Source organism: Carex rostrata, chromosome 22 (genome assembly GCF_964058835.1).
Source record: "Carex rostrata chromosome 22, lpCarRost1.2, whole genome shotgun sequence".
Taxonomy (NCBI): Eukaryota; Viridiplantae; Streptophyta; class Magnoliopsida; order Poales; family Cyperaceae; genus Carex; species Carex rostrata.
In genome coordinates this window covers 4,558,719-4,569,264 of record NC_135939.1, presented here as the reverse complement: position 1 = coordinate 4,569,264, position 10,546 = coordinate 4,558,719, and the positions used below count along the sequence as shown (strand labels likewise).

General features: G+C 31.3%; 1 protein-coding gene across 1 annotated transcript; it reads left to right on the top strand.

The window, feature by feature from the left end:
- Positions 1-7,464: 7,464 nt before the first annotated feature.
- On the top strand, positions 7,465-8,970 carry LOC144574270 (transcription factor MYB1-like). The gene is made up of 3 exons (XM_078324193.1): positions 7,465-7,763; positions 7,862-7,991; positions 8,355-8,970. Exons 1-3 carry the CDS (start codon positions 7,631-7,633, stop codon positions 8,878-8,880), a joined length of 789 nt encoding a protein of 262 aa, XP_078180319.1. The 5' UTR covers positions 7,465-7,630; the 3' UTR covers positions 8,881-8,970.
- The last annotated feature ends 1,576 nt before the right edge of the window (positions 8,971-10,546 follow it).

Here is a 10,546-nt window from a genome sequence, read left to right as displayed (position 1 = left end):
ATCGTACCCATTGACACCCCTATCCGTACCGTATTTGATAAGGCAGATATGGGTAAGATTTTTTTTTTCATTAACTTATTGGGTATGTGTATGGATAAGGAATTTTTTTCATTAGCTAAATGGGTAAGGATACGGGTAAAGGCTACTTCGTACCCATTACCCTATAGGGTAATTATATAAAAATATAATAATATGATAATCTTTGAGCAATAATTAGTGAGTATTTTTATTATTTGGTGTATTGTTTTTGTTGTAAGAAAAATATTAAACATATTATTTTTACTTATATATCTTGTTCTTTAATTAAATAATTAAATTTGTCAGAAGATATATTTTTGTTTTTCAATTCTCTTGTTTTATAAAAAATACAATTTAGTTGAAATTGATTGCATATTTATTTTTATTTTTTATCAGTAATATTATTGCATATGTGAAAAATAAATGACTTTTCATGTTTTATTTGTAAAATATAATAAAACTAATTATTATAGTAGTATTATTCGTTATTCACCGGCTACCGTTTCGTTACCCGATAATTTTAACGGGTAACGATAGAGTAGGATATGATCAAATCTTAATGGGTAAGGGTAGGATATGGGTATGAAAATTCTTCTACTCTACCCGTATCGTACCCATTGACACCTCTATTCATGGTTAATGTGGAGATTTGATAAAATCTGAAATCTTCACCTAATATAGGACTAATCTAGGAGGTAGTTTGGGACAGGAATGTTCCCTTGCTGGCTGCTGCACAAAGGAGGGATGGCTTACACAATGATTAACAAAGAAATTAGAAAAATCAATCTATTTTGTTGATCTTGTGCTCTTCGTTGAAGTGGGATATGTAATGATGGACCGTGCAATAGTGGTACAAATAATAATTATTTGAGGTGTACAAAATAAAATCCCATTAACTAAAAACTTATTCTGTGCTTTTCTTTCTTATCCTTTTCGTGAGGTAAAAAAGCAAACAATTATGAAAGGAGGCAGCGTGTTCGGCTTCCAATTGTTATAGTGGGTTAAAAAATCTCTCCTGTTAGTGAATAACTAACGATCTAATCATAGCCACCAGCAGATAAGCTAGTTCCACATGTTTTTGGGCTGGGCCTGGCCTCTTATTCGTCGGCTATTAGCAGTTCAGCACAAACAAGGCCTGCTATATTTCTTTTAATCCAGCCCTATATCAATATATATATATTTTTTTTTTAAATTTGTAGACAAAGGCCCTTAGGCCGTGCCCTATATCAATTTGATGTGGTAGTTTAAACTTTATTACAGTTATAGCTGGTGTTTTAAAATGTGGTTTTATTCATGCATGTGGAAGGCCACTATATACCGTATAATGCGGTTTTATTTATGTATGTGGCAGACCACTGCATATTGCATATGTAGCATGCGGCTATATATGCTGATCTGTATGCAAAAATACATATGCAGTTTTACTATGCTTTGTTAAAGAAATATAGATAAAATAAAACTAATTTATATCTAAATACTTATTTAGTCTAGTGATTTGTGTTTTTTACCATACTATAAAAGTTATAGATTCGAATTTCCTCCTCCACAAAATAACTTTTAGGTTTTTTTCAAGTCCGCATGGACCGTATGTGTATCAGTATATTCAAAACCGCATGAACTTGATTGCATGAGATTCTGTATGCAGAAGACCACTGCATAAGCATATGCGGCCGTATTTTAAAACACTGGTTATAGTAGGAGACGACAAGAGATCTTTTTTTTCATCATTACAATTAAACAAATATTATGAACTTTAATTTTTTTATATATTTTTTATATTATTTTAATAAATATATAATTCGATCCGAATCCGTATTTATCTGATACGACTCTATGTCCGTATCCAAAAAATAAAAAAAATAATATATAGATATAGCCGCTCTGTATCCGTTCCATTTTCACTTCTATGTGGAAGAGCAGAATGGTAGAAAATATCAGCAAATGAACCAAATACTATTTCTTGATAAATACTAATTATTCTATTTCACCATTTTCATAGAATAAAAAAATTACTCTAAATAAATAGAAGATGGCCTAATTGTAAAAAACAGTTTTAACAAAAAAAGTTTAACCAAATTCCATTTTTTTTATTTTCACAATTTCGCTAGATTCTTTCCTTATTTGGTGAGTATAAAATCTTTATTACACTCCATTTACCTCTATTATTCCTTATTAATCCTCAATTTAGTCATCAATCAAATATGAGCATTAGTGCGGCACCTTGAACTTTTAACTCTCCCAACGCATTCATTTCTACAAATACTGAAAGACAGCCGCTCATCGTTTTTCGAAAATAGCAGAATTTATCTAATGAACAGGGTCCAAACTGTGTAAGAAAATAAAATAAAACATAATTAACCAACCATCTCCGTCAAAAATCAAAGTACGAACAACCCAAATTCAAAACTGTCACACCCCGAGACAACCTGCCACGTATTTATACGTAAAACGTGTTTAATCACATACATTATCAATAACAATATAAATAAACCCACATTTATTTTATAAGCAAAAGGGTTAAACAAACGATCACGGCCGACATGGCCTATAACACAAACACTGTCATGCCGACTCAATATATCCATTACTGAATCATGAAAACAAAACAAACAACATGTGACAGTTTATCAATTCTTATATCTTCCCTCTTAGTCTTACTCTTGTCCTCGCTCGTTACCTGAAACCCATGTAAAAGTGAAACGGGTGAGAGATCGAACATTCTCTCAGTGCGGAATTTAGTTCCAGCCCAGAGCTTATAAAACATTTACTTATATTTATAAATATGAAAATATATAAAATGAACATGTGTTCCTAATGCAATGCATCTATTACTATTACGTTTACTTTCATATTCTTTGCATTTTTCACAATTAACCATTCACTCGCCAAAACAATGAGAAATCCAACCAACATTGGAAAAACCGCCAACCCATTGGGAAGTCCAACCAACAGCGAGAGGCTGCCAACTCAATGGGAAGTCCAACCAATAGTGAGAGGCTATCGCCCTAACTGCGGAACTCCCATAGGATGCTAGGGTTAGACCCGTGATAGGACCACTTTCGCCTACAGTTACATTATCGAGGGGTCCAGTCAAACACTAGACCCAATGTATACATCCCAATATGCAAGCATATCGGCCCCTATTCACTTTCATTATTCATTCATTTCACGTACAATTATTCAATTACACAATTCATGTCATGCTCAACACATCCTATACATGCAAATCCATTGGTCAATATATGAATCCTATAATTTCATGCAATTTATTTATGTCTACTCAAGTCATATGAATGGTTCAAAAACAACATGCATAAATCGAACTAATGTCATAATAATAAATAGTTGAATATCAATAGGCAAGTAAAATAGTTTTATAAAGTTTAGGAGACCCGCTCTTCATTTATCTGAGTGAATCCCTAGTCGTCTCTTACATCGCTTTAAACTTCGAATCTAAAACATAAACATACATTTAATTAATTATGTTTGAATTAAATTTTCGTTTCCTAAAAACCTTTAATATTATATGCCAATAATCCTAGTTTAATATTTAAGAGAATTATCAAGGATCTTCATTTGACTGTTTCGATAAACTCATATTAGATATTATACTCTCTTTTTTGTATTAGAAATTCCGACAAATTACATTCGGCTTAAAATACTTTGATATCTGATCTCTATTTAATTAGTTTTACAAGAATGAAAGAAATTATAAATAAAATAATTGATTTTCTCTTGTGGTACCTTAATATCTAACATTACCGAAAGTTTGATTAGATATAACAACAAGAATATCCAATTAAATAAAAATAAAATAATAAATTTCAGATCTTATAATAACTTAAAAAATTATATTAATAAACAAAGATTTCAGATTATATATAATTTAAAACAAAATAATATTCAATACTAAAGAAATTTCCAGATTTTAATAAACTCAAAGAAATTAATATTTATCAAATTATATGATTTCTAATAAATACTAACTCCACACATTAAAAAGAAGTTTTCATATTTTAAAATATAATTTCAGAAATTCTTAAAAATAAAGAAAATTTCATATATATTTTTTTAGGATCTTGATAACAATCCCTGTAGCTTTATCCCCGCAAAAAACCCCGCACAAACTGCCAAAAAAATCATGGGGGGGAGGGGGGCGTTTAGTCATTAATAAGTTTTTTGTAAACTATTAGTATTTAACTTGAAGCATTAAAGCATTTATCTTGGATTTGTAAAGTATTAATCCATATGCAATGTTCTCTATTTATGAAAGAATAAATCAATATATCAATTGTTCTTGCACAATTTTTTTTTTTTTTGGATTGTCTCCGCACAACTGAGGACATTAAATAAACAATCCCCCTCACCCAATGATAAATACTTCTCAGACATAATGATAAATACTTTATGCTACATGGATAAATACTTCTCAAACATAATTGTAACTTTCAGTAAAACATCAATAATAAATACTTCTCATACATAATGATAAATATTTTATATTACATGGATAAATACTTCACAGACATAACTGCAACTTTAGTAAAACATTAATGATAAATACTTCTCAAGCATAATGATAAATACTTTATGCTACATGGATAAATACTTCTCAGATATAATTGCAATTTTCTTATGTATAAATATTTTCTTATAATTTTGGACAAAAATTTTAACTGAGAATTTTTATTCCCTATTATGTATGTATGCATGCACATTATAATTTTCTTATGTATGTATGCACATAATATGTTGATCTTTGTATTTTTTCATTGGAGATGCAATTTTGTTGGAGACCGTTAACCAAGAGACATCATGTCATGGATCACATGCACACTCCTTTTGTTAATCAAACGTACACCTTCTCCGCATTTCCCATCTTCCCTTTGTTATCAAACGTACACCTTCTCCGCATTTCCCATCTTCCCTTTGTTAATCATAAGAGATCATGAAAAGTTGTGTTATCAAACACCTTCTCGGCAATTACCTTATTTTTCTCCTGATGGAAAGTTTATTTTATTAGTATTGGATTGTTAATATAATTTGATTTTGCAGAGTAGAACTAGGGTACTGTTCTTAAGTTCACCAAGATATTTGGTGAACTCAAGTTTAAAACCTGTCAAATCGGCTTCAAATGAAGAATCAAAACTGTTAAAACCCGTCCACCTTACGAGTGATGTATTTACATGTGAAAAAAAAAAATTAATTTTGAAATTAATTTTGCATAGAGTCAAGTTGTCAAAAAACGTTCAAAAATGGGTACGTTTGAATGAAACACATAATATAGTAAGAATAGAGCTAATCTCAAGTTTGAGAATAGTAGCTAACTCAACTTTTGATTAGGTTAGTAGAATAGTGAACTAATTAACCCATATAAGACAAACAAATAATAGTGGATTAGTATTATTCTTGCTCCATCCAAACGTATCACTCATAAGATAGGCAGGTTTCAACGGTTCTGATTCATCATTTGATGATTTGACGAATTTAGACTTGAGTTCACCAAGGACTTTGGTGAACTTGGTGAACATTATTGTCAAATCTATAAAATGAAAGGAAGTAACTAATTTAATCGTAGAGGCTATGTTTGGTTGTGGAGTAAGAGGTGGAGCAAACCCCTTACTCCACACTTAAGTAGTCAAATGAGAAGTAAAAAAAAAAGGAGCTGTAAGGTGGAGTAAGAAATGGGTTAATCCGGAGTAACTTACTCCACCACTTTAGATGGATTAACTTACTCGACACTTACTTTACCTATAGGGCCCACTGTCATAGGTGGAGGCTCAATTTCCAACACTTTACTCCTCTAGGCGGATTAATTTAAGTCATGAGTTATACTACCAAACAAGGATGTAAAATATATGGAGTAAAATGGAGTAAGTCATTTAATTATCATTAAATTTACTCAACTAAACATGACGTAAATCTACAATAGAAAATATTATAATTAGTGCTCATTAGTTTCTATATATGATAAAAGGACAATACCATAGCAAAACTCATATGTTTTACTTTGCTGTACGGACAGAATAGCTAGAGAAATATTTGGAACAATTAACTAATTAAATATTTAGATTATTTCCTCTTGTCTAGAAAACCGGATCATGAGCTGAAATTTTATATTTAGAAATAGAAGTACTTATTCTATTTTTTTATTTTCAATGAAACAAGGAAAAGTTGCAAAGACAGCAGGAATATATAAACACTATTTTCTTTTTTCGAACTGAAGGAATTAAATTAATGAATTTGAATTGACAACTTTCTAACATATACTGTTTAGGGAAGAAAATCTAGGTTGTCCCTTTCTGTGCAGGCTGAATGATTGCTTGGATTATTGGAGTACGTTTGGATGGGAACTAAAATAGCTGGAATAGTGAAATTTGATAATCGTAAATGAAAATAGAAAAAAAAATAGTGATTTTCATATTAATATGAAAATGAGACTATTCGGATTAGTAAAAGTAAAACATATGAGTTTTGCTATGGTATTCTCCTTTTATTATATATTTCTCTTTCACACTTTCGAATAGTAACCAAATATTTCTCCTTCACACTTTCGAACGGTATTCTCCTTCACACTTTCGAATAGTAACCAAATATTTCTCTAGCTATTATGTCCGTACATCAAAGTAAAACATATGAGTTTTGCTATGGTATTCTCCTTTTATCATATATAGAAACTAATGAGCACTAAATATAATATTTTCTATTGTAGATTTAACGATTAAATTAGTTACTTCCTTTCATTTTATAGATTTGACAATAATGTTAACAATAGCAATTTAAAGAAAATTCTATCCTTTGGTCTTGTGACAAATACAATGCTTTCTGTGTGAAATGTCGCATGTTTAAAAATCCGAAAGAGGAAATTCTTTATGGATATTAAATAGTTAGGTGGCTTGACCTCCAATCTTTATTAAAATATATATATATATATATATAAATATTTTGTCTGATAAAGTATATATTATGTTGGTGGGGAATCCCGTTAAAAAAATTTACACACCGAAACCTAAAACTCCAAATGTATACTAAATGTTTATCATTAACTATATATGTGAAAATCTTGTAATGTTTTTTCTTACGCAAATCTTCATTTTTCAAATGTTTGTTAATAAAATGTTTATAAGAACACACGCAGAATCAATTAGTAAAATATAGCTTTAAACCATAAAAAATATATACCATTCCATCGAACAAATCGAAACGACCAGTGAAGTGGAATGCAAAATGTTCCTCGCCTTTCGCCAATCCGGCAAGCTAGCTTACCATTTATGATTTACCGATCATAAATTTTTGTCTATTTGTACGATGCAATCATGAAAATGGGAAAATGCATGGCCAACATGCATAATATTAAAATATATAAAGGCTGCTGCCTGCTCTGTAATAGCACTTTACTCGCAAATTAAAGCATGGCCCTTAGTTTTGTATTTGCTACCTAAGTACCAATTATAAGGGACCTAGATCTAGGCCTAGCCTTCTACAAACATAAAATAAATACGCTCTATTATAATTAAGGTGGAAGTATCGATAGTTAGTTGTAAAACCTTGGCAGCTCTTGTCAAGAATTTCAGAAAGAAAAACCAGAGAGAGAGAGAGGGATCGAGTTGAGATGGGGAGGAGGCCTTGCTGCACGAAAGAAGGGCTCAATCGTGGTGCATGGTCGGCCAAAGAGGATGAGATACTGGCGGAGTATATTAAGATCCACGGCGAGGGGAAATGGAGAGATCTACCTAAAAGAGCCGGTTTGGAGAGTACATTAAACTTATTTTGATATATCTGGTAATGACACTGGAAATCTAGAACTATAATGTAATTAACTGACGGCTAATGCTATTTTTAGGTTTGAAGAGATGTGGCAAGAGTTGCCGTCTTCGATGGTTGAACTACTTGCGGCCCGATATCAAGAGAGGCAACATTTCAGATGATGAAGAGGCCCTTATTATTAAGTTACACAAGCTCCTTGGAAACCGGTTTGTCTGAATTTATTAGTTATTACCAAAAAATTTCAAACTATAATGCCACTGATTAAGAAAACCAACATTTATCAGTTGTTAACCAAACAAAGATAACCAACACATTTTCAAATTCTTCTGTACATGCCTAGTTTTTTTTTTTTTTTTGATGGTTAACTGGCAAGTGCCTAGTTAACAAGTATATTATAAGAAAAGTTTTTTACATGCCTAGTTGTTTTTTAAGTTTTGCTATCTATGGTTCATAGTGATAGTTGCTACATTGCAAGCACATTGTTTACTTACCAGTTACCAGAACAAAATTATCAAAATTTATCATGAAATTTGTTAAGCAGATCATTGTTTCAACTTTTGTCGCTATAGATGGTCACTTATAGCTGGCAGATTACCAGGGCGAACAGACAATGAAATCAAGAATTACTGGAACACAAATCTCAGCAAGAAAATCAGGCCCCAATTACCCTCAGAGAAAAATGTAAATGGCGAAAACGACAAGTCAGCATCATCAAACTCAGAACCCCATAAGGTCATAAAAACCAAAGCATTAAGATGCACCAAGGTCTACATTCCGCCACCGCAAGCGGATACGAAAGCAAATAGTGAGGACAACATCAGCGGCCTGCGATGCATTGATAGCATTTCCTTGCCTTTCTCTCTCCCTTTGGATTTGAATATTGAAGAACTGATGAGTAGTTTGCATGACAACAATCTCTTTAACCTTGTTGATACAAATGTTGATGATTGTGATGATCAAGTGGGGTCTGCTTCAACCCGCTGGTTAGGGCAAGTCATGCAAGAGGAGTGGAGAGAAGGGGACCCACTTGAAAGTGTTGTAGTTTCAGAAATGAGGGATTTGGCCTCTTTGTTGGATTGTGAAGTGGAATGGTAACAATGTTGAACCATTTAATTAATTGATGCAAGCTGGAAATTAATGTGGAAGCTAAGTCATTGAAGATGTATGGAATATTTTTCAATAATTTATTAAATGAGGGCTTTAAATAAATATATATATTTTTTAATTTTTTAGTTTTATAAATTAATGAAGTAAATTTGTATAATTGACTTCAACAAATTTTATTTTTTAGTTGGAGACAAGTTTGAATGCCAAAGTAATTTAAATAAATAATTAAATGGTTTTGAGACATGCATGCAAGTCTGCTTACTCAGGAATGCATTTATGCTATGTTGTGAGACATTCCTTAAGCGTGCTAACTTTGGATTTTCCATTCATTTTTAATAAATGATATTAATAAAAAAAATTGTTTCATCTCATCTACTAGTCCAGTTAAAATTATTTTTCGGAACATGTGATGTGATATTATTAAAACAGTAGAGGACAATCACGTCATTTAAAATTATTTTTACGGGATGATATGTGATATTACTAAATCAGTAGAGGACAGCCACATCACGCAAATAATCACCTTATGTTTGGCTCGCACGACTTGACTAATTGCGTTTAATTATTATTTTCAAGTTTAAGTTAGATCAAAGAAAATAATAGCAAAATGTACCAAAAAATAAGAAATTGTTACAAAATAAATTATAATTAAGAACTAATGTTGAAAAAATTGGTCACTTGATGTGTGACGTGACTAAGTTAATTTGTGTAACGTAACGTGACATGACAAAGTTAATTTGCATGATGTGGCATGACTAAGACAGTGAAAAACAATCACATTAAACGATACACGAGTAATATCGTGTGATTGACACACATGCCATTATGTCACTGATAATAGTGTGACTAATTACCTTCTCTAGCCATGACTATGGTGCAAGGAAAAGTTCTTAAATTATCTCGTGAAAATTCACGGTTAGATCATGGCTATAACCAACACACGCTAAAAAAAAGTCAGTTAACTATCCTACTATTTTGATAACCATCATTTGGTATATATAGTAGCAAAGACAATGTTCTCTCCGTGTAGAAGGTTATAAGTTCGAAATCCATAAATAATAATTCTTTATGAATATTAAATAGTTTGGTGACTTGATTTTCAACCTTTACTAAAAAACAAAAAAACTCTCCTACTATTTTAAAAAGTTCCGAAATTCGTTTTTTGAGAAACTTTTTAAGTAAATGTTGGAAATCAAATCACCAAACTATATACCAAAGATTGGTTTTCTTCCCTCTTTGAGGAATTGTTTTAACTATTTTAGTATTGTTATTATATTGTTAAGTTTCAAAAGTTTAAATATAAAATGGACATCCCCATTTTGTTCAGTTCACTTGGTCATCTTTCTCATCCTTTCTAGTTAGTTGGGTCACTCGCGTGCATGACTGTTAATCTTAATAGTGTTAATTAATTGAGATAATGATTCTTTAAAGCTCGAATAGGTTATAGGTCCTACATAGGGGGTGTCAATGGGTACAATACAAGTAGAGTGGAAGCATTTTCATATTCATATATATCCACTAAGAATTTATTTTATCTATATTATACCCATACTCATTAAAAATTGACCTTATCCTAGCTACCCTACCTTACCCTACCCTTACCCATTAAAATTATCGGGTAATGAAACGTTAGCGGGTGAATAACAAATAATAC

Bases quoted from the DNA above. Each gene is read 5' to 3' on its own strand.
- LOC144574270 (XM_078324193.1), top strand. From the start codon at position 7,631: ATGGGGAGGAGGCCTTGCTGCACGAAAGAAGGGCTCAATCGTGGTGCA. The intron at 7,764-7,861 runs GTTTGGAGAGTA...TGCTATTTTTAG, and splicing joins AGATCTACCTAAAAGAGCCG to GTTTGAAGAGATGTGGCAAG. The intron at 7,992-8,354 runs GTTTGTCTGAAT...TTGTCGCTATAG, and splicing joins CACAAGCTCCTTGGAAACCG to ATGGTCACTTATAGCTGGCA.